This window comes from Saccostrea cucullata, unplaced genomic scaffold, assembly GCF_032062105.1.
Source record: "Saccostrea cucullata isolate Sc308-1 unplaced genomic scaffold, CSIRO_AGI_Scuc_v1 ctg1331, whole genome shotgun sequence".
NCBI classification, from domain to species: Eukaryota; Metazoa; Mollusca; class Bivalvia; order Ostreida; family Ostreidae; genus Saccostrea; species Saccostrea cuccullata.
In genome coordinates this window covers 62,448-88,502 of record NW_026940045.1, presented here as the reverse complement: position 1 = coordinate 88,502, position 26,055 = coordinate 62,448, and the positions used below count along the sequence as shown (strand labels likewise).

Here is a 26,055-nt window from a genome sequence, read left to right as displayed (position 1 = left end):
CAATTTCATTTAATCAGTAGACCTTTGTATAATTATTATTTTAACTTTTGAAAATTATGCAAATTAAAGAAAAACAAGACAAAACAAAAACGAGCGCTTTACCGACTGAGGTATCCATTGATATTGAAATGAATATGCAAAAGTGTATGCCTTACAAAATTAAAGATTGTGTTTGAAAATTCTATGGATACTTTTTAATTCTTTCTAATCGAATAGATTCATGAAATACACGTCTTTATCATCTTTGTGATGCTCTGAATATAGAATTTATGTCATTACTTTGTCATATGAAAGCTAGATAATTATTGTCAAATATGTCATTTTTAAAGAGTTAAAACCGGTATAAATCCATAATTCATACAATTATTCAATATGTATTGAACACAGGGGCTTATTTTGGAAATAAATTTTTAACCTATAGTATAATAATAACACAAGTGGAAATGCAATGACAATATGTTTATTACCATTCTATTGGGTAGTTTAACTTTGCCATTGCATTTCCACTGAAATTTTTAATGAGTGCGATTCTGAGGAGGGGGGTACTGAGTTTATTCTGGAGTGTTATCATTATACTATAGGATAAAAATTTATTTCCGAAACAAGTGCCTATGATATTGAACATGAAATGCTGTTTAAGATTGGAAAAAAAGAGAATCGTGAAAATTTTTTAAAGAAAAGTGATGTTAGCACATGTATTCAGTTCCATAAATAGGATATGGATTTTCCTTCCTTATATATATTGTTTGCCGTACGGCAATGTTTTCGTTAAACACATAGGCATTTCTATTTTTAGGAACGTCGTCAGATATTTTCTAGGCCTTTATTTTTTTTCATTAAATGTGCCGTAAGGCAAATATGCTGGTATAAAATCACGTTTGCTTGCGATTCTCACAATAGAGATATACAGTTCACATGTAAAGGTGAGTATGTTTTGTTTTCTCCAGTTAACTATTCAACATTTGAATTAAAAAGATTTGATAACTGATAAGAAAGGTTTGTTATATAATAATATTAGATGATATGCATTATATGTGTTAAAATCTATTCCTAAATTTTATTTTAGTATTATCTTTGTTCTCTGCATAAACTGTCTTCATTGTTATATGTGTTATTAACTATTTATCAAGTTTACTTAGCTCTAATATACGGTGTATTATTGATTCCTTTTTTTTTTATTGGAAAGGAAATAAGGAACTTTTGGGAAAAAACAAAACCAAAATGTGCTATACCCTTTATTTATCATAATCTTTTTTACTTTCGTTTTACACAACTTGTGTTTTCCATTGTGTTTATTTTTAAACTCATTGGATATTTTACCGTTTTCTTATTAAGCTTAGTTATCAAACATGAAATAACCTTAAAAGCAGGGATAACTAGTTGAATTATTGTATCAAACAACATAACTGATTGCTGATTGATTAGTAATTTATGTATATATATTAAAATTTCTGACAATAAAAAATAAATTCCGATGAAGAAGAATTTAAAGCTTCTTAATAAAGATTGTATATCATACATGTATATATGTATGATATTATTTTTAAAAGTTCTCACTTCTATTGTTTAAAATAAGCTTTGTCTCTTTTAGCATTTGATGTTAATGAGAAAAGGTAAAGAATGCAAAATCTGAAAAGCAACATATGACCTTGTTAGCAAATGCAACTTAAAGTATGTTGGCTGATGTGTTTTATATCAACTGTTGGCATTTGTTGTAGATGTCTCAAGTTTAAAGATGTACTTTTGCTGAGAAATACCTTCATGTACCCATCTATATTTTAAGATTGTTTTATTTTTTAGAGCATTTTGATAGTTTCAATATTTACAGGCATGACAACAGAGTTCAAAGGACAAGAACTTTACAGAATGGCAGAAGATGGAATGAAAGATCAAACTTTCAGTAGAATACTTGTTCATTGTATAATTATTAGTACAGGTCCAATCAGAACTGAGTCATGGGTAAGACTATATTATTTGAAATGTTTTAAATGAACAACAAGAAACAATAATTAACACCTTTTTTAATATGTAAAAGGGGAAAAATACTGCATGCAGCAATTAATTGATTATTCTATCTTAACATATTCTGTACGATAACGATGTCTAAGCAGGAGTCATCAATTAGAAATTATGGATATAATGTTGCACTAAATTAAAATGTCTACATGTTTCATAAATAAATCTAAAATACTGATTAAATGATTATGCGGAGTCGTCCTCAAAATTCATGGACACCACTAAGAGCTTATTTTTCTTATTACTGTGAGGAAGGTCAAACGTTAATAAAAAAGACGATTCAGAATATCTTAAAAGTTAAAGCAATGCAAAGGTAATATATTATGAACATTATAAATGTAAATACTTTTTTATACAATTTGCACAACTCAGTTTGACGTTTCTTACGCTATTTTCTTGATAATGTCAATAATATGAATTTTTCACATGTTCATGTAAACACAGTAATTTTCTTAATTATGCCATACTGCCAAGTGTGTGCAATAGTATTTATCTTTAGACAGAAACTGAATTTTGCGATCACAATGTTTTGTAAGAACGCGCGATTTTAGTCTGCATCAGGCATAGCCCTGCTTAGCTTACATGTTAAATTTACAAATTTAATTTAGTATATTGATCTCGATATTGATATTTTGTCAATATTTTTATTGTGCTTCTGTAATTTGTAGTTTTTCATCCTCTCTCAAGATTTGTCAAATAAACAATACAGTTTGTTTGTCCCATTTTAAACCCAAAAGAAACATCAGAAAATTGTAAACAATGTTTACCGCAAATCAATAATGTGGAGACTGGTCTTATACTGATATGCACCAATAAGTTTGGTAAAGTTGTTTCTAAAAGCATTGATTTTTTAATAACCATTTGGAAGAACAATAACTTTTAAAAGGTTCTTATATTTAAAAAAACATATCTATTACTAATTATGTTTATTCTATGTGTACTATATACGTCATTTTTTATACATATTTCGTTCGGTCATAAAAAAAATCATGATATTTGCTTATTACTTGGGTGAAACTGTTTTCAATAGTATTTTTATCTAAAGTATGAACCATCATGGTGAAGAATACCATCTAAAAAGTATCTCATATTAAAAGGGATAGGTAAAATTATTAATAAATGTAACTAGATGAGATCTATGTGCGAGCAACGAGTGGGTCTTCCATCCGATTCTTGATTACGTGAGATGAGATTTTGATTGAGATTTTTTACAATGATTATATGATTATATTGTTAAGAAAAACGGTTATGCCGTTATGTTTTTTTTTTCAAATATTGAACGTTACATAATCATAAATTCGAATTCTCGCTCTTCCTGACAACTTATATGATTGGCCAGCCCTTTTTTCCCTTCAACTCATCTTAAAGTTCTCCTGCTTTCAAACACGTTTTGTTCAAGAAGTTCCAGAGATTGTTTATCGATTTCGATTTATTTGCAAACCGAATACGTTTGGGGTCAACCCTTCAACTCCTTAATGGGGACGTTTAGCGAAAGTTCAAGGTTGCATTTTTATCAGAACATTATTTTGAACATCTTGTGTTCAACATAACTTATCAAAATATTTCCAACTTTTGAGATATTAATAAGCGTCAAAGATTTAGCACTCTGGTCCCTTGTGACCCTTAATTATGTACCATTTGACATAAAAATCATAATATGCAGTCGTAGATTGTTCAGATAAAAATATTTGCTTCAGAAATGTATAACAAAATATTAACTGATAAAGAGTTATTGATTGAAGACTTTTGGCCCTTTATGGCCCCTAATTTGAGTACCCAGGCCCTTTTTATGGTTTTTACATTAAAGCTTGTAGGATTTTGAACACTTTATTTTCAACAACTATTCAGAGATTCTTTTTTGTACATAATTCCCAAAATATTGAAATGCACTTTTCACACAGTTTCAGGAATCTTTCACTGCATGAAAAGTCGGGTTTAATTTTACCTTAAATGCGATTTAAATGCTGCGATTATTTAATGTTTAAATGCATAATATAACATATTGTGGGATCGTAAATGTTAGAAAATAATTAGCATTTAATACGAGTTTAATGAAAAATTAAAAGAACAAATTTAATAAAGTTTGGAAAATTGTAAACCTACTTATACGTTCGGATTTAAGTCTGCCGTAAACAAATATTATACCTCTAATATACAAAACGTATAATTATTATTAAACATGCCAATAAAATAAAGTTTTATGGTCATATTAAATTTGTTCGTTTAATGAAATTTAACGTAGATCTTTACCTCATTATTTTTTGTTAAATTTACACTTTACTTTATAATACTTCCAAAAATTAAGTTATATACGGGAAATTGTAAACTTACTAATACGTTCAAATATTATTCTTTCATAAACTAATATTAAATCTCTTGTATATGTGATGAAAATGTACGGATTAAACCTTCCCATATCATTAAGATTTAAGGTTGTTTTTGATGAAATTTAATATCATTATATTATTGCATATTATTATATTTATTCCATCAATAATTTGTATGGTTTATAGTTGTTAGTTTTTGGCAAGTATTTTACAATCATACACAAATTCATTTCTCATTCAATTTTATTAGATGTTATCTCAATGGTGTACAAATAATGAGTTCTAAAAAGTACAAGATATTTCAAATTTATGCCTAAATGTCAAAATTTAAAAAAATTACAATCATGATTGTAGCTCAATTATAATGGAGTAAATTTTTACATACTAGTAGTAAGTAATAAACTGAAGTAATTATAAATAATTTAATTTAAGAATAGAATTGTGTGTAAAATTCAAATCTGCATTAAATCAGAACACAACAGGTCAAAAATGAAGTCATTCTGGACTCCAAAAGACTGCAAAATCTGTGACTGAAACTGACCCTATTAAAACTGCTGCATGGGTTGTAAATGGCTTTTCAATTTCCCACAAAAATATTATATCATACTTTGCATAAAAAGAATAAAAGTTGCCAATAAAAGTTGTCCATTCTTTTTACATGTACATTTAATAAGACACACTAAGCCACTGACAGAGAAGCCTCACTCGCCCACACGCAACAGCAAAAGGATCGGTCAGAGACACCACCTTTCTCTTACTTGGGTATCAAGATCTGCAACTTACTGCCAGCAAAGCTCTTTCAGACCACCCTTTTATTGTTCCCCAAGTATTTCCACAATAGATGTCCATGCACTAATTATTCACTGTGAAAAATACAATAACCAAAAAAAATCTTTTATATCATTTGGTTATGTCAATTCAAATTAAGGAAAAAGTATCACAACTACACAAAGCAGCTTAAATTTGTTTCCAATACATGTAGCCCATTTCTGTTCCAACTGCTAGGTATATTGCTTGATGATTGTAACTTAATTAACATATCCTCATTAAATCAACTTTACATTGGAATGCCAGACATTTTAATAGTGATATTTTTAACTTTGCCTTAAAATATCAAGGATGAGCTCTGAAACATGCACATATTAAAGTCCTGTATAAACATATGTACAAGTATCTTAACAAATTTTTTTAAGCCTTAATTACAATTCCATTTTAATGGAAAAGATTCTCGTCATAAGCTCTCTTACTTCAAATGGAAGGAAACAAATCAATATTTTACTCTTGCAATTCTCATTACTCTTGCAATAATAATTGAAATATTTATTAAAATCACAATTCACCCCTTTTTTACTCAGAAATGTCTCTACCTCATTTGCCTATTCTATTTTTTACATCTATGACTCACTAAGCCACTGACAGAGAAGCCTCACTCGCCCACAAGCAACAGCAAAAGGATCGGTCAGAGACACCACCTTTCTCTTACTTGGGTATCAAGATCTGCAACTTACTGCCAGCAAAACTTTTTCAGACTACCCTTGATTGTCTTCTTTTTTTTCCACAATAATGTCCATGCACTTATATTCAAGTCAGACTTGTACATATATGTAATATATAAATCAAGATAAAAGTGTATGTGATTGCATACTACACAATAAATCAATAAATGTTTAAACAATAAAAAAAAACCATAACAGTTTTAATCTATAATCAAGCATCATTGAAAACTTTCACTGTCAAAAAATTGCAACACTAGGTATATTTTTCTTATCTAACATTGAATGTGTCAATTAAAAATAAGTTTAAAAAAAGCATCAAATTTGTGCAAAACAGTAGCAACTCAGATATTTTTCATCTCTAATAGCCCATCTCTGTTCAATTACTACATCCATAGGTTTGACTCTTTTAGATTCTTTATTTGTCCTAGTTCTTCTTATGCTCTGCCTTTTAGAGTGCTTTGATTTGAGAGTGGCACTTTTGGTGTCCTGTTCATTGAAGACTTTCTCACAATCATTAGAACGCCACGTCAGTTTTCTAATTTCATAGATAGTATCATCACAAGAATCATTTTTTGTACTATGAAGACGCAATCAATATTTAAATCTGCTTCTTCCTGCTTTTTCTTCTCTTCTTGCCAAGAAGTTTTCAGCTCTGGAGAAGCACATCTAGCTCCTAATTTCTACAACAAACATAAAAATAAATACCCATTTGCCTATACATACATATTATATGTGTGCTTCTGGATTTATGCAATTGCATATATTAAATAGTACATAAAATCTGAGTTGTTTGTAAAATTATCAATTGACCTAGAGGAAACACAGCTCAATTTTAAGTAATTAAAAATTTACAGAAGACCACAAAAGACTATGCCATTTTTTCAAGTCTGGGTAATAAAGACAGATACTTAGCTATAATTTCAGGCCAGTGAGCTACAGTTGAAGCTAGTGTTGATATACATGTAAATTGGGGACTAATGATTTTTTTGCCATCTTCTTTTTTGAGCATTTTACCACTATTTTTACCTGCTTGACCTTGAACATGTTGAAGTGCACTTTTGTCTGTTTCTCCACAAAAATTCTTTCATTCAGCAGCAAGATACAATGAATAAGGTAAAAAGCTGTAACAAACAAAATATGAAAAATTAATAACAGGTATGGCTCTCCGTACAAAGAATATATAAAAAAGGAGAAAAAATATACAAACAGGGTGTACTTATGACTAACATGACTAAAGCAAGAAAATAGCATTTTACACAATGAAAAAGATTCTATGTGTCATTTAGTTAAGTGAATTACATAAAAAAAACATATAGATATGTATAGATCAAATTTATAAGACGACAAAATATGACATGAAACATACATAATGGTACCGTAGTCCGAGCACATGGGATTTGAAGATTTACAAAGTTTACGAAAATGCAAAGAATAGCATTTACAGCATTTAACATATAAAGACATACATATCTATAGTTTCACCCCAGCAAGCCACAGATTTTGTGGAAGTACATGTACATGTAAATTGGGGATTGGTGACTTTTTGTCATTTTTTTTTGGCAATTAACGAATGTATTTTACCTGCTTGACCTTGAATATGTTGAGATGCGCATCCCTTTTCTTCGTGTTCCTCCACGACATTTTATTCAATTTAGCAGAAAGATGCTGTTGAATAAAAAAAAATATGAACAATTAAAAACAGATATGGCATTTCGTAGAAAAAATATACAAACAGATGTATTTATGATTAGAGCAAGAAGATAAGATTCATACAATAAAATCCTTAAATGGTGGCAATCTCATACACAATAAGTTGTACAACAAATGATTAGTTCGTACCTCATACTGGGTAGCCAAATATCTGGTTAAGTCACTTTCAGAAGGAAGGCTCAGCAAGTTCAATGTTGATCATTCCCATAGCACTTCAAACTTTTCTGGCTCAATATCTGAAAGAACAGATGTATCTTGCATGTTTTTTTGTTCAAACTAGGATTAATTCTGATGAATGTAATAAAAATTTGAAAAGTTTATAGATGACAGACGAATACCAGACACAGATCAGAAAACTCGCTCTGGTCTTAAAATGGCTCAGGTGAGCTAAAAAAATCAATTCATGTGATTTTATTGATCTTATCAGAAAATTTAAGAAATCTTACCTTTGTGTTAATCTTCATACTGCTTTTGTCATTTCTTGTGATCATTTAGATTCCTGTAAATAATGCATGCATAATTGTGCATCATAGAATATGATAGCTATTTTAAATAATCATGCTTAAGTATTTAACATAAGAAAACTTATGCATAGCTCAGAATCCATTGCTTTTTGTATTTTTAGGATAAGGAATTAAGAATATAGGCCTAAACTTTGTCTTGTTTACTTGGTATATATAGCATTTCAAGTTATTGCAGTGTTTTTATAGTCTTATGCTAAAAGATACAAGTTAATAAAAACATTGTTAGGCTATTTGTGTTAATTGAAAATTAGAGCTGCATGGTTCTCACCATTTTCACAAGCTGTCCACATAGCCGGCGCTGTGGGGAATCACCTCAGGCAGTCGCACAATCCGCTATTTCACAAGCTGTCCACATAGCCGGCGCTGTGGGGAATCGTCTCAGGCAGTCGCACAATCCGCTAGTGCTGAATATGATTTTGAGTATGCATTAAGAAATAAATATATATTTTATTACATTGTACAACATACTCTGTAAATGCTGAATAGAGGAACACTAAAATTCTGGAACCAATCCCAAACGAGGAAATTCTGGTTAAAATCCATCTTTATTAATTATGAGAGATGTTTAAAAGTGTTAAATAATAATTACAAAATTTAAATAGCGCTTGTCCAAACGTTTTTACTGCCAGGCATTTTATGTGTAGTGCCCAGAACAGTAATATTATCAGTAGCAGAAGCAATTATTCATTCAAGGACACATGATAAAATTTCGTACATTGTAACTTGTTCCTACCGCTATACAGGGTCGTAATTGTCTTCACCTTCTGTTAAAACAGAAATTCCATCCAAAGTTTATCATGTTTCTTCTTTTCGTGTAACTCTCTTTCGCCCCTTTGTCCCATACAACATCATGATGAAGTTCAACATGGCTGCTAGGAACATTCCAAAAAATTGAATTTCGGCGCGGTGTGTTGTTTTTAAATTAATTGCTTTTCGAGCCCGACTTCGATCCCGATGTAATTGTACTACAGTAGTAGTCGATAGGGAAAAAACAAAGTTATATTCCACAATTTTGAAAAATCTACATAAGGGTTAAATAATTAAAAATGAGAAATGAATAAATTAAAATAAATAGGGTGCCTCAATATTATTTTTCAAATATGTTTCAACATAAGTTTACATTAAGTATAAAGAATTATTTATGACATATCTTTATACCAAAAATATACTTAAACTTTAAGTATAAGCATATTTACTTTTACATGTCGATATTCTTAAACGAAACGTATAATCTTCTTAATTAAACTATATTATTCTCGACGTATTTTGCATTAAATATGATTATACTTATTTGAAAACTGTAGTTAATTATATCACAATATATCTCATGTAAAATGTACCGTTATACATGAATTAAATTCAAAACAAGGAATTTACTGGAGTAAACGAATTGATTAAATTATATTAAACGCGACTTTTCATGCAGTGTTTAATTTGAAACTGTCCGCTGGTCTTATTGTTTATCCTAGGGAAACTGAATATACCACTCATGGAAGGGTCACACACTTAAAAAATGTAACCATTTATATCCTTTGGATTACTACACAGAAGATTTATAATCCCTTCAACGTGATTATGATGCAACTCGGATGCAACAATGTTTACAGCTATTTTAGGTTTGAACCACCTGATTTCAAAATCTGCGAGATAGCATTACATCTAGTCATCTACTCATTAAATATACAGGCTAAGTTAAATCTCTGCACTTCCAAATGGTTCCAAGTAGATTCCAAATTGAGTTAAGATTTTTCAAATACAATTTTCCGAATGACATGGAAGTATTTGGAATTCCGAATGCTTCCAAATACTTCCATGTAATTCCATGATACTTCCGAATGATAATCAGCGGGGAGTTGGAACTTTTACACACGGGTTAGTTTTACTCTCACACACCGCTTTCAATCGAAACAGCTTTACATATATATGCAACTGCTACCGATCGAGTATATGATATAATTATAGACAGTGCTTATAATCTGATCGTGCTTAAAAAATTTAATTGGAACATTAACAAATCATTTTTATGCCCCCGTAAACGAAGTTTGAGGGTATATATTTTTCGTCGTGTCCGTCCTTCTCTCTCTTTGTCTGTCTGTTTGTATGTTTGTCCGCAGAAATTTTAACCGTGCCCATAACTTTTGATTTCGTGGAGTCATATATCATATATCATATTTCACATGTGTATTCCTTGTGACAAGACCTTTCTTTGGGTACCACCAAATTTGAATTTTTGACCTTGACCTTGGAGTTTGACCTACTTTAAATGAAAATTTCAAACTTTTACTTTGGCCATATCTTTTGAACAGTAGGTACCAGGACATTTATAATTCACATATGTATTATATGTTGCAAGACCTTTAATTGGAAACCAACAACGTTGACCTCTGACCTTAACCTTGTAGATGTTTGTACCTGTAAAAAAACTTTAACCTTAGCCATATTTTTTTAGTAGTAAGGGATATGGATTTCATACTTATATACATATATGTAATCCTAATGATACGACCCTTCATTGAATACCAAGTACTTTGATCCTTTTACCTATACCTTTGAGTTTGACCTACTTTAAAAAAAGCAAACCTTGACCATTACTTATAAATGGTTAGGTGTATTTAATCCTTGTGACAAGACCTTTCACTTAATAACAAAGACGTTTGACCCCTTGACTTTGACCTTTGATTTTGACCTATTTTTAAAAAAATTAACCTGGTCATATAACTTCTGAGCGGTTAGGGCTAGAGCTTCCACACTCTTCATAAGTATTCTATGTGGTAAGACCTTTCGTTGGATACCAATTACCTTGACCTTTTGACATTGACCTTGAAGATTTTTGTACTTATTGAAAAAACTTTAAAATTGGCCTACTTTCAAATTTCTCGATTGTTTTTCAGTGAGAATACATTACTTTTGGTACCAATTAATTGAATTTGAATATAAGAAAAGTTTAATCTTTGCTATGTTGCCATACGGGGGCATAAGTGTTTCACAAAAACATCTTGTTTTGTGTTAGAACTTAATTCAAATGTCAATGCTATTCTACTAAATACTGGATGCTAAAAAATTCTAAAGAACTTTTGGACAATTTGAAATCACAAGACTTTACAAAAATCAACAGCATAAAAACTTACGACTTTTCAACTTTATACACAACAATTCCCCACGACAAATTAAAATCCAGGCTTTTTGATATCATTGACAGCTGCTTCTTCAACAAAAATGGAACTCGTAAGTTTACTTACCTCGTCATTGGTCATTTGAAAAATTATTTTGTTAAAACAGATTCTGATTGCACACATAAGTACTCTGAAGTTGACATCAAGAAGATGCTTGAGTTTCTGATTGACAATATCTATGTGGTTTTTGGAGACCAGGTATTCCAACAATCTATTGGAATTCCCATGGGTACAAATTGCGCTCCGTTATTAGCAGACTTATTTTTATATTCATATGAAGCAGAATTTATGCAAAATCTTTTACGTGAAAAGAAGAAAACACTTGCTGTGGCCTTCAACTCGACATTTAGATATATCGACGACGTATTGTCTATTAATAATGATAATTTCCATTCCTACGTCGACACGATATATCCTGGTGAGCTTGAAATAAAAGATACCACAGAGTCCGACACTTCTGCTTCATACTTGGATATTTTACTTGAAAAAGACACTAATGGTAATCTAACAACCAAGCTATATGATAAACGTGATGACTTTAACTTTTCTATCGTCAACTTCCCTTACTTATGCAGCAATATACCTTCATCACCTGCATACGGAGTATTTATATCTCAGTTGATTCGATATGCAAGAGCATGCTCTACGTATGAACAATTTCTTAAACGAGGTAAATTATTGACAAGCAAGTTGATGAAACAAGAATATCAGAGGTCTCGTTTGAAGTCATCATTTCGTAAATTCTATGGTCGATACAATGACCTTGTCAGCAAATACAATTTATCATTGAATGAAATGCTGACTGACGTTTTTCATACCAATTGTTAGTCCATTATTTATACACTGAATCGACCACGGATTTTTTCCGTTATATCCTGATTATGACAACGAGCACACGGCGGGTGGGACCGGTCAGCAGGGGATGCTCACTCCTCCATGGCACCTGATCCCACCTCTGATGTTTCGGGGGTCCGTGTTTGCTCTGCTCTTATTTTGTATATTTGTTTAATGGACGTTGAGATTGAATACTGTTCGTTATTTCCATATCCTTCATTCAACAGTTTCTATATTTATACATTACTCGAGTACAAAAGTTCTACTCTCTTTGGACACTGTTGTTCTCTCTCTCTCTCTCTCTCTCTCTCTCTCTCTCTCTCTCTCTCTCTCTCTCTCTCTCTCTCATTAGATTGAAGTGTAGAAGGTTGACAATAAATTACACGGATAAAACATGCTAAAATCTTGCAAACATGCAACAGGAGGTTAAAAAACAAACACTATCTTGTTTGGAAATCATATTCTTTTGCAAAATTTTAGTCAAAACATTGATATTTCTTAAAATTACGCTGCATAAGACATGATCGGCTATATAAATATTGGTACGGAATGTACCGAGTGGGTCTTACTGACGTCATAAGCAAACTAAGGGAATTGAGTGCTGCTAATTGAAGATCATCTTCGCAGTCAAGTAAAACTTTGATCGACTCTGCTGCCTCCAACTAGCGTACAAAATCCAAAATGTAATATCAGGCTTATCAATATTGTTCATATTCATTTCCGTATACAACAGAAAATGCTCAGGTCATTGTTTTGTATGACATTTAAGCACCATTTTTTTTTTAATAAGAATTAACGAGGCCTATTCTAATATTTCTACCCTACGGATTTTTTAAAAAAAATTCTATCAGTTAATATTTTTTTACTGTTACTTGGTTACTTACTTACAGTCAAAGTTTAAAATCTTTCTTATGAGACATTATAAAACGAGACCCCAATTGAATTAGTCTTCATTTACGTGAAAAAATTTAAACGGGGGGTAAAACAACCTGCATTCAATCAATCAACAGAATCTTTCAAAGAAGGATATGGAAATAGCGAACAGTATTCAATCTCATAATCCATAAAACAATACAAATTAGGAGCAGAACAAACACAGATCTCCGAAACATTAGATGTGGGATCATGTGCCATGGAGGAGTGAGCATCGCCTGCTGACTGGTCACACCCGCCGCGTGCTCCTTGTCAGGATCGGGACATAACGGAAAAATCCATCCTCAATTTAGTGTATAAATAATAGTCTAACAATTAGTATGAAAAACGACAGTCAGCATTTGACTCAATGATGAATTGTATTTGCTTGCAAAGTCATTGCCTTTAAACGAGACTGCTGATATTCTTGTTTCATCAACTTTTTTTGTCAATAATTTACCTCGTTTTAGAAATAATTCATACTTAGAGCATCCCATCAACTGAGATATATGCACTCCGTATGCAGATAATGAAGATATATCGCTACATTAGTAAGGGAAGCTGACGATATAAAATGTAAAATCATCATGTTTTATTATCATATAGCTTGGTTGTTAGATTACCATTAACGTCTTTTTCAAGTAAAATATCCAAGTATAAAACAGATGTTTCAGACTCTGTGGTATTTTTTATTTCAAGTTCACAAGGATATATGCTATCGACGTAGGAATGGAAACTACAATTGCTAATTGAAATACGCCGTTAATATATCTAAATATCGAATTGAGGGCCACAGCAAGGGTTTTCTTGTTTTCACGCATAAGATTTTGCACAAATTCTGCTTCATCTGAATCTAAAAATAGGCCTGCTTATAACGGAGCACAAGTTTTCCCATGGGAATTTCAATAGATTGCTGGAATACATGGTCTCCACGTGCACATAGATATTGTCAATCAGAAACTCAAGCATTTTTTTGATGTCATCTTCAGAGTACTTGTGTGTGCAATCGTGTTTTAACAAAATAATTTTGCAAATGACCAATAAAAGGTAAATAAAATTAGGAATTCCGTTTTATTACAGTGTATAAAAATAGATGTCAATGATACCAGAAAGCTTGAAAGAAGTTATACATGGACGTTTACGATGATAGGACATTGAGTGTGAGAGAATATCAGTGCAACTTCTAAATATAATGCGTATTGACCTACATTTGTAATAATGGTTTATTTTCAATGGACTTCCAGACTTAATAACGTACAACAATGTGTTGAAATCTTCGTATTTTTTATTCTTTTCATTTTTTTTCTAGTTTGGAGAACATCGGAGTCGAGAGGTAAGATTCAATAAAATGCCACTCTAAGCAAAGGAAGAAGTCTCAAACTTAGTTTTTTTCCTGTTGATTATCAAGAATATATAATTGATTACATCCTACAAAGTGGTTTGTTTTAATATTGGTATTTTAAAGAGGATTTCTAATGTAGTGAATTTACAACAAATGAAACATATGGATATAACGAACAGTGTTCAAGATCCAAAGTCCATAAAACGATACAAAACAGGAGCAGAGAAAACACGGACCTCCTAACCATAAGAAGTGGGATCATGTGCCATGGAGGAGTGAGCATCCCGAGCCGATTAGTTACACCCACCATGTGCTCCTCTTTGTGATCGGAAAATAACGGAAGAACACGTCCTCAATTCAGTGAACAAATATTGGTCTAACATTTGCAATAAAAAAACGTCAGTCAGCATTTGACTCAATGATATATTGTATTTGCTGTCAAGGTAATCGAATCGACCATAGAATTTGCGAAATGATGACTTCAAACAAGACTGATGATATTCTAGTTTCATCAACTTGCGTTTTAAAAAGTGTTCATACGTAGAACATGCTCTTGGGTATTGAATCAACTGAGGTATATAAACTCTTTACACAGGTGATGAAGGTGTATTGTTGCCTAAGTAATGGAAGTTGACGATAGAAAATTTAAAGTTATCACGCCTATTACTTAGCTTGGCTGTTATATTACAATTAATGTCTTTTTCGAGTAAAATATCCAAGTATGAAACACGCATGATTGTTAAGGCTTGAAAAGGGGGGTAGAATCTAATTTATACGGGAATAGTTTACTGTGACGTCTCACAAAAATATGACTTTAATGTATTTCTCATAATACCTGAAATTGAAATAATTTGCAACTTTTACCTGTATTAGCATAATAAACAACAATACAACTTATCAATGCATTAAAAAAAGTTGCTAGTTAAATCCCATATTGCTGGTTATAAACAAAGCACTGATCGCCATGAACTTGTAAATATGACGTCATTTTGGAAAAAATGACGTAATTCATGCGACGCAAGAGACAGAGTGGGGATTTTTGTAACAATGAAAAATGCGTTTTATAATGAAACGGAATATTATTTACAGGTTTAAAATAGTCAATTAATACCAATGTATATCCTTTGTTTTGTGCGATTATTCATTAACTATCAAGAGCATGTATTTTATTATTTATGTCGAGTTTTTTATTTACAGGTTTTGTATATTTAACATCGAGATATCTCATAAAATCGTACTTTCGCAAGGGCATACACTACACAGATCTTATCCATATTTTGAATATAGATAAAGGATATTTTCCTTAACTTGAAAAGTGCTGCTGCTTTCTTCAAATCGAGGGCTTGATTTTATAATTACATAAAATATTTGGTAAAAGTCAAACATATTTCGACATTGGCCTATTTACTTAAAAATTTAATTATAAAAACGCGAATTCTATTCAAAGCAGCAGCACTTTTCAAAAACTACAAAGTATGCAGAAACAATTAACAGCCTGAATTTTAAAGTCACCTGAGTAACTTAGGTCACCTATTGCTATCCGTTTTCTTCCGTCGTCGTGCGTCGTGTGTTAACATTTGAACATTTTCAGCTTCTTCTCTGAAACCACTGAACCAATTTCAACCAAATTTTGTATAAAGCATCTATGGCTGAAGGGGAACAAAAATTGTGAATTTGTTGGTCCCCGCCCCCCTGGGGCCTGAGGGGTGGGGCCAAAATCACTTAAATTATTGCAATCTTTAAAAATCTTCTTCTTTACCCCTGGACATCAAGCAGGCAAACTGTTGGCATGAATGTAATGAGCATTGAGTCCTCTACCGAAATTGTGAAATTCATGGCCCCAGGGTCAGGGGTTCTGGTGTTAGTGCGGGGCTATATTGATCATATAGTGAAAATGCATGATTTCTTTGAAAATCTCTCTGCTCCTAGGTATTAAATAAACTAACTAAGTACATAGTTATGATGAGCAAGAGTGCCTTTTCCAGATTTGTGAATTTTATGGCTCCAGGGTCAGGGGTTTTGGTGTTAGGGCGGGGCTCTATTGATTATATAGTGAAAATGCATTTAATCTTTGAAAATCTTCTTTTCTGCTTCTGGGTATTAAATAAGCTAACTAAGTACATAGTTATGATGAGCAAGAGTGCTTCTTCCAGATTTGTGAATTTTATTGCCCAAGGGTCAGGGGTTCTAGTTTAAGGGCGGGGCTCTATTGATTATATAGTGAAAATGCATGATTTCTTTGAAAATCTTCTTCTCTGCTACTGGGTATTAAATAAACTACTGTAACTAAGTACATAGTTATAATGAGCAAGAGTGCCTTTTCCAGATTTGTGAATTTTATGGCCCCAGGGTGAGGGGTTCTGGTGTTAGTGCGGGGCTCTATTGATTATATAGTGAAAATGCATTTAATCTTTGAAAATCTTCTTCTCTGCTTCTAGGTATTAAATAAACTAACTAAGCACATAGTTATGATGAGCAAGAGTGCCTCTTTCAGATTTGTGTTAGGGCGGGGCTCTATTGATTATATAGTGAAAATGCATTAAATCTTTGAACATCTTCTTCTTTGCTTCTAGGTATTAAATTAACTAACTGACGTTATAAGCCTCTTTTTTCGGTGGCTTTTCCTACTGACATCAAAGAGATGCTTGGGTTTCTGATTGACCAAATCTATGTGGTTTTTGAAGACCAGGTATTCCAACAATGTATTGCAATTCCAATAGGTATCAATTGCACTCCGTTATTTGCAGACCTATTTTTATATTCATATGAAGCAGAATATGTACAAAATCTTATGCGTGAAAAGAAGATAACACTTGCTTTGGCCTTCAACTCGACATTAAGATATATCGACGACGTATTGTTAATCACCAATGGATATTTCCATTTCTACGTCGATATGATATATCATGGTGAGCTTGAGATAAAAGATACCACAGAGTCCGACACTTCTGCTTCATACTTGGATATTTTACTTGAAAAAGACGTTAATAGTAATCTAACAACCAAGCTATATGAATAACGTAATGACTTTAACTCTTCTAGCGTCAACTTCCCTCACTTATGCAGCAATATACCTACATCACCAGCGTCTATATATATATATATATATATATATATATATATATATATATATATATATATATATATATATATATATATATATATATATATATATAAAGCACTAAAAAACCAACAACACTGTATATCCTATATGTCGGATCTACCAAGTAGATACAAGGTCACGGATGGAAATTTATATAAAGCAATAAAATGACCAACGACAAGAACAATAAAAATTGTCAAATTTTCGGGACGCCCTGTCCCTTCCTCAGGACAAAGAATAAAGTTAAAAGGTCATAAGAACAAAGGAAAAACAAAAACAAAAACAACTAGCACTACTACTAAAATACTAAACACTATATATTTACAAACTTAGTTACATGTTGAATTGGAAATTTTTAAGAACACTATAATTAAAGAAAGAAATCCGGACCGCTATGAAATGCGTCCTGTCTATCGGGTATGCTCGGGTATATATATATATATATCAGTAGATTCGAAACGCAAGAGCATGCTCAACGTATGAACATTTTCTAAAAAAAGGTTAATTATTGACAAGCAAGTTGATGAAACAAGAATATCAGCAGACTTGTTTAACGTCATCATTTCGTAAGTTCTATGGTCGATACAATGACCTTGTCGGCAAATACAATTTATCATTGGGACAAATGCTGACCGACGTTTTTCATACTATATTAGTACATTATTTATACACTGAATTGACGACGGGTTTTTCCGTTATTTCCTGATCATGACAAGGAGCACAGGGCGGATGTGACCGGTCAGCAGGGGATGCTCACTCCTCCATGGCACCTGTTTCGGAGGTCCGTGATTGTTCTGCTCCTATTTTGTTTTGTTTTATGGATGAACTTTAAGATTAAATACTGTTCGTTATCTCCATATCCTTCTTGAAACTAAATAGATTGGCGTTTCATACTACCGAAATTATTAAAATTTGTATGTTTCTGACAGTGATGCATGTATCACATTATATCAGTCGTGAATAGACCAAATGATGCTGATAAGATCAACCTTCTTCTTTCATAATGTTTGGAAACAAATCAACATAATTTATCAATATATGTAGTCAGGCTTACGACAGGGTTATTTAAATACAATGTAATACTATGTGTCAACAAATATTCAAGAGTTATCAGGCTCAGCGTGTATAACAATTTATAAAATAAGATGGTAGTTTTCCAATATTATACGTTAAAATATTTCGATTTAAATAAAGTTTAACATTGTACAACTATTATCATAAGTGCGTAAATTGGTTCATTTATAACTTTATTTATTGCAATTAAAGTTACAAAAAATGAGAGCTATTGCCATACTAATTTTGGGTTGTCACTCTCTCGCCCTACAAAACAACAAAAAAAGATATGGGTCATATAAGATTTTATTTTGTAGCAGTTTATCCTTATTAAACATTGAATAAATTGTCAGTTTTCTAAATGATTGTGAAAACACTGTGAGATATAATTGGGTCATAGACAAAACTCCATTCAGTTTTAGAGATGATGTTTATATTATCAATAATCATTTAATCTAATGTATCTGAGCGAATTTAATTCTCACTGCAGGATTCTCCACGAGCTGTTTTACTGTGTCGGTTCCGACGCAGTAACATTTTTTCCTACACAGTAACGATTCAAATTTTATGCGTGCGACAAACTAAAACAAATTCCGACACAGTAAGATCTGTGATAATCAGAAAATCGAACCACATAAATTATCTCTATCTGAAACATGATTAATCAAACAATTCTACCGTCTTTCTATTCTAAAAGGTATCTAGATGAAGGAACAAAGACAGCTAATTTGTTTTCACATTCATGAAATGGTTGATTGGTAGTTGCAATAAAAATACATTGCATTATTTAAATAAAAATCTTTCAATAATTATGTCTTTTCTGTAAAGTCACGGCTCTAGAATTATGTAGGCACTGTAAATTAAACATAACATCGCACCATGTAATTGATGTAAATAAATTGTTTTAAATTTTCAGGAAACTCTTACAAGCATTTTACTATTCTGAAGTTTCTTTTTTGTGCAATTCGCTAATTTGATCAAGAAAACTGACATAAAAATCACAGTAAATTTACTTTAAAAATCGTAAATCGGCCAGAATTACATCTGCTTTTCAGAACATGTGCTTTTATTTTATCAATATGTACGACATACCATTTATATAAAGAATAACTGATTTTTTTTTAAAGTATGTGCATGTATTCTTCGGTAATTATAATGTTGCAAAGTTGATCGCGAAAATACCACGATCGATATTTTGGTGCTTTTCGTAAACTCTGCAACACAGTAAAATTTCAAACGATGGAGGCCCTGACACTGTATTATATGTAAGATCATATACTGCATTCTTTAAGAATTCACATAAATATTATCATGCCTTAATTAACATCAAAGTCCATTCCTTTCCATTTACTTCTTAACTGAAAAGACAAAGAGTCATCAATGCACTGTATGCATAACACAGTATCATTTTAATGCATGTTTATTTAATTATTCAAGCTAATGTACGTGAAATGGTATTCTTATCTTTAAAGTCACATGTTAAGAAACAAAGCTAATGGTTGCAAATCTCTTTAAAAAAGTATTACTTAGTAGTTACATGTAAGTATGAAGTAATTTATATTCTGTGATGCTATTTAAAGCTTTATTTTCAATTTGAGAAGGACGTCCATTTTCGTGAATATTTGAACTTTAAAATATCGATTTTTAATGAAATTGAAACATGTTATTCAAGTAAAGACTGTTTTTAAAGACGCTGAATGTTTTGATTTTTATTCATTAAGGTATGTGAAATCCTAGGAGAAAAAAACATTCTTTCTGTACGTATATTCTAAACTGTAGCAAATCGGAAAAATATTGTATACATTTTTTGAAAACAATTCTGATATCAGATAAGGAAAGGATTTTTTTTTTACTCTTTTTAATTTTCCTTGTGTTTAGAAATAGAATGACTTACTTAGAATTTTTTTAAGCCTATATTTGTATCTTTATCTTTACATCGGATTCTGTAATGAAGTTTTGTTATTATTATTATTTTGTGTGTCTTTCATTCAAGAGATTCAAAGTAGCCTCATTTAAGTTGTTTAAAAACAATAGAGAATGAAACAAAAGCCTTTTTTTTAAATAATGTGAATGTGAAAAAAATAATATTTGACACAATTTTTTTCGCTTCAGAATTACATGAAGGAATTTCTTGCAGAGGAAGAAAATGTAGAACCATTAGGTAAGCTTGTTTGATTTCACAAGTAAAGGTGTTTTGTGTTCAATGATTGATCAGAAAAAAGCTTTTCAGTGAATGATATTTTTTCGTCTCACAATTATGATAACAGTAGTTACATGTAGACAATAGAAATAAAACTGTTTTTGTCTTGTTATTTTGATTTCCTATTTTTTTTAACTATACGAAAAAGAAGTATTTGACAATTAAAGACATTGTATATTGTTTTATCAATTTACAAAATTAATTTGATTATCATCTATTATTGGAGAGTACGCCCGCTCCTCATTTAGAAAAGTTGATGCGATATGAAGGTGTTCGTCGTTTGTCTGCATTTATTTCAATCTGTATGTTTGTCTGTAGGTATTTTTTTCAAAATGTGACTCATTCTACAGTTTTCGTCCGACTTCAGTATAATTTGGTAATAATTCACCAAGATACATGATGCTATGCATTTTTTTTTATCTCAATGAATGATGTTCTCTGGTAACTAAAAACAAAAATGTCTTTGAAAGCTACTACAGTTTTGGGTTGATTTCGATATAACTTGGTAGAAAGCTATACTAAGAAAGATTATTCTTATATCGGATTATGTTTTTTTTGTTTGCCATTTTTCACCATTACTATATTAAAGTTTGTGAAATTCTTTTCAAAATCTTTCAAACTATTACAGTCACACGCGAGGCGTAGTTTAGAGTGTCTGCTCTAGAGTCGCGAAGTAAGGATTTGTATCCCACTGTTCAATCAAAATGGTACTCCTTTATACTGTTTTTTTTTCGATTTCAATTTAAGTTGGTGTACAAGTAGACTATATTAAACCTTATTCTGTATATAAGTTTTTGATTTTGTTGAAGTGTTTCCATGATAATTATTATTTTCATAAATGTATAAAAATCCTTCAAAATGTCATGTCTACTCTATTTTTGACAAATTAATAGTATTATCAATCTTGATTTAGAGAGGTATAATCAAGAATCATTATTCTTGTTATTGCTGTTGCCATTCTTTAAATTTCAAGTGCTACCTTTATCCCTTTTTGCTAAAGAAAACCAGTCAGGTTATAGTTTTGCTAAAGGTTGAAACTTCTGTTACTGTAAATGTATCTTATTTTGTAATGTGTTCTATATCCATCGTTTACTAAGATTTCCAACTGGAAATGTTAAATTCGATTCACTGTTTGCTGCCTAATGAAAACTGTCATAGTAATACTGGTATGGGAACACTATAAATTTGAAGAACAAACGCAAGTTTAATTGAGTAACTTAACAACAAATCGCTGAAGGAAAAGAAGATTCAGATTTAAGATTTTCTTTATTTTGTTTGTTCTAAATCAGTTATTTAAAGATGATTAAATTATAAATAGAATTTTTTGGATATTATGTAACCCATATCTTCATATCTGTGAATATCTTTAATTGATCCCTATTCTGTATTGCAAGCTCCTTCATCCTATGAATTCATTTTTTTGTAGCTCGTGAAAACATAATGGTGATGTTCCTCACTGTTATTTTATGTAAGTTAAGAAGAAGAAATGAGATTGATTTATGCAATCATCGACAAATATAACAATATGTAAAGGCATTTTGCAAATTGCTATTTAAATACGTCAATGCTGAACTGTTTTGTTTTTCTGTGAATTGTAGTATTATCAAACTTCCTGTCGATGGTTATTTCCTCTCGGAGCAAAAAACGATATTTTTTACTTTGGACGGACAAAGCGCTGTTACTTGTGCTATGGACATGTGGAGATGTGGAACAGAATCCAGGACCAAATAAAACCACTCCTGGAAAGAGAAGATCTGAAATTCTACGCGAATTCCGAAGATCCGTCCAGACAATACTACTGGAATTGATCTACAAAGCTTATGGCGAAGAAATGCCATCAAAACCATATAGCAAAAATCCACCTGGATGGGATGAGTACCAACCAGAAATAAAGTTTGGGAACATCTCAAATCTCAAATCTAGAGAAGATAAGATATTCAACAAGATGATATATCTCCTAAAGAACCAAAAGCCCGTGCCTTTATCATCTGAGTGGGAAGCTCTACTGAGTCACTACACCAACCTACATGAAAAACTTGAGGTCGCAGAAAGTAAAAAAGCATTAAATTGTTGGATGCTCGAGAAAAATCTGGCTCCATTGTTAAAAAGTTACTCTGAGGATGTAGATGACCCATCAGGAGAAGTATTGATCATGTGCGTAAACATTTTGAAGGTATGTGTTATTATAACAATAAATAAAAAATTATATTCTTATTTATTTTGAGTCAGCTTTTTACATGGACGCTAATGAATGAAACTGATTTTTTTTCGAATTTTGGAACCTCACTATATAAAACAATACACATTTTCAAACATAACAATCATTCACAAAGTATTTTCGATTAAAACGATTACTAATGTGAAGTAATTTGAATAAAGAATGATAACATTTGAATTTGCTTTGGAAAATCCAATTAAGTCTGATGGCGTACATTGTCTAATGAAGATGTGATTTTTATAAATATTTTTATGTGAAATATTGCTTTTAACTTTCTTAGCATATAGATTTCGTTTTTGAAAAAGTGATACAAAATTGAATCAAACCTCTTAATGTTTCCATTTACAGTAAATTATTTAAGTAATGTTCAACATTTAGTACAAACAATCTTTAAATTTGTTTAGAAGGCCCATGGAGGTGTTTTAGAGACCAAGGAAACCGATGGCAAAGATTGGAAAAAACAAGAGAGTAAAACAAATGGGCCAGAGCAGCTCATTGCAGAAGCAAGGAGAGAAAATATTTCCTCGAAATTATTCAAGCTCCAAACATATGTTTTAGAGACCAAGGGAGACGATGAAAAAGATTGGAAAACACATGAGAGTGAGCCAAATGGATCAGGACTGCTGATTTCAGAGGCAAGAGAAAAAAACCTTTCCTGGAATTTATTGAAGAGTAAAGAAGAGTGTAAATCTGATTTTGAGGAATCAGCAGGTTCGAGCAGTTCAAGTGATCATTTTACCGAGATTCAACGTGTTGAAGTTCCAGATCATTCGCAGGTACTTGCAAATAATTTTTACACGATCACCAACGAGCTAGATATTTTCATTTAAAAGAATGGACTGAAGAAATTACGTTTACCATCGCAAAACATTTCAAATGTCCATATAATTCATCAGAACCTTTTGCATGAAATAAAAAGAAAAATATTAATTTTCTGTTATCTCAAGTGTGCGAAAAGTTTTTTTTTTGTACATTGTGAAATATTTTGATACGTATGCTTGAAATAAAACTGTTTTTTACATATGCTTGAAATAAACAATATTGTTTTATTTTACAGAGGAAAAGAAAAAGAATGGAGACAATAAGTACAGTAAGAATGATTAAATATTTTATTTACAAGCGATTTGTGAGTAGACTGCAGAACAGAGCGGTAGTAGGGGGTTCACTTTACCCGGTTTCCGAATTTCTGTCCTTCAAGCAATACCTATATATGTCAAGAACTGTAAGATGTATGGTTTCGATATTTTGCACATATGTAGCTAGAAACCATTGCTTTTGTAATTCAGTCTGCCTTCCGACCTAGGTATCCTTCAACTTAACATTTGACCTTTTTTGAATGACTCTGTTTTACTGGGAAAACTATAGTCTTTCCCATAACCTTTGATTGAAAGAGGTTTTGTCTATTATGTTGTATTCCTTTTGAAAAGACCAGTGTGACATCTTCACCATGACCTTATAGTTTGACCCACTTTAACAAAGAATACTAAACGTCAAAGCCGCTTAATCCGAAACATCCATATATATATATATATATATATATATATATATATATATATATATATATATATATATATATATATATATATATATATATATATATATATATATATATATATATATATATATATATATATATATATATATATATATATATATACACATATACATATACAGTGGACCCTCATTTATCCGGACGCTTTGGTTCCCAGTCCATTTGTCCGGATATGTGAAGCATCCGGATATCTGAATCACCAATTAAACAAGACAACACAGCATTTAAAAATTTCGTTCCGATGGAAAATCGTCCGGATACTGAAGCATCCGGATATCTGGCGTCCGGATATCTGAAGGTCCACTGTATATATATGGATGTTTTTATATGGAAAATAATATATTTGTAAATATTTTTTTAGGAATTTTAGCAACGATGGCTTAAATTAAATGTTGTCGATTTACAGTACTTTGTCGTGAAAAGAAAATGTTCGAGTTTGTTCTTCATGAGATGTAAGCGATAAATTTAATTTTTCGAAGGTGATTTCACGCGATATCAACAAGAAAAAGACTTTATGGATATGATTAAAAAAAAAAGTTGAAACAACTTATGGACAATTATTTTTTAAAGAAGAAAAACAAATATATTTTTCGCGATTGGGATCGGACTAAACGGTTTAAATCTGGCCATTGACTAAACTTTCTTGGGCAGTGTAAATTTAAATACAATTTGTAAAAATAGTTTTCACGTAGAAAGGATGGTTCACAATTGAGAATTTTTAATTTTACATTAAATATATATTTTTTAAAAATCTCTACAAATCTTTTTAAGAATCACAGTACTGAAACTTATATAGAGGCATCTTCAGATAGTTTTGATTCTAAATTGTCATCCATGCCCTCAACGGGAAGATTTGGGGCCACAATAGATAATCTAAATACATTGCAATTCATCAGAAAAACACCTTCAAATATCTTCTCAAAAACCAATGGACCATTAAATCTGAAATCTATGTGGAAAAAAACCCTAGTTTAATGTTGATTCTAAATTTTTAAAAGAATGATCGATATGAGGAAAGGATGGACCACATTATAGATTACAAGAGGACATATCCGGTGAAGAACTACACCGCCATAGTTACTAAGGTGAGCGTTGTAGCTCTTTGGCCGAGTGTCTTAAGCTAACTTTCTATATTTTTGATGCTTGTACCACACTCTTAGATACAATTGACAACAATTATGGATGTAAACATATGAATTTAAATTTAACTATAAGAATTATTTGACAGTCAATAGATAAAAATATTACAAACTCCTACTAAAAGAGGGTTTTTTTTGGTTGGTTTGACTGTTCTTTTTTGTTATAAAGTTTTGATAATTACTTTCTTGACAGAAAACTCAGGAAACATCAAAGGAAAACAATCCATTATTCACATACAACTATGGATTAGATACCCTGAAAACGACTGGTGAACAAAATATACGGATGAATGAAGAAAATGTTGATCTAAACATGGCGCGAAGCAACAGCCCTTTTAACGAGTCAAGTCGTGACCAAAGTTCTAAGACTGGCGACAAATTCGGGGTACTAGCATTTACTGTTTAAGGAATTGCCAAATTGCAAATGAAATAAAATCTATCTTCTTAATCACAAGT

At 31.3% G+C, this 26,055-nt stretch overlaps 1 protein-coding gene and 1 long non-coding RNA gene across 4 annotated transcripts; one reads left to right on the top strand and one right to left on the bottom strand.

The window, feature by feature from the left end:
* The first annotated feature begins 786 nt into the window (after positions 1 to 786).
* LOC134254662 (uncharacterized) lies at positions 787 to 26,055 on the top strand. Of its 2 annotated transcripts, none has more exons than XM_062737199.1 (11): positions 787 to 923; positions 1,829 to 1,959; positions 14,302 to 14,325; positions 20,212 to 20,247; positions 20,603 to 20,651; positions 22,117 to 22,158; positions 22,289 to 22,863; positions 23,313 to 23,684; positions 23,966 to 23,998; positions 25,459 to 25,545; positions 25,802 to 26,055. In XM_062737199.1, exons 2-11 carry the CDS (start codon positions 1,831 to 1,833, stop codon positions 26,003 to 26,005), a joined length of 1,551 nt encoding a protein of 516 aa, XP_062593183.1. In that variant the 5' UTR covers positions 787 to 923; positions 1,829 to 1,830; the 3' UTR covers positions 26,006 to 26,055. The 2 variants fall into 2 exon arrangements, with proteins under 2 accessions (XP_062593183.1, XP_062593182.1); XM_062737198.1 differs by having other exon boundaries at positions 25,793 to 26,055.
* LOC134254663 (uncharacterized) lies at positions 4,596 to 9,485 on the bottom strand. Of its 2 annotated transcripts, XR_009989355.1 has the most exons (7): positions 8,789 to 9,485; positions 8,342 to 8,477; positions 7,996 to 8,048; positions 7,679 to 7,785; positions 7,421 to 7,504; positions 6,866 to 6,960; positions 4,596 to 6,519 (listed from the first exon to the last, which is right to left on the bottom strand). It is a non-coding gene; the product is annotated as an uncharacterized LOC134254663 (long non-coding RNA). The 2 variants fall into 2 exon arrangements; XR_009989354.1 differs by having other exon boundaries at positions 8,342 to 9,485.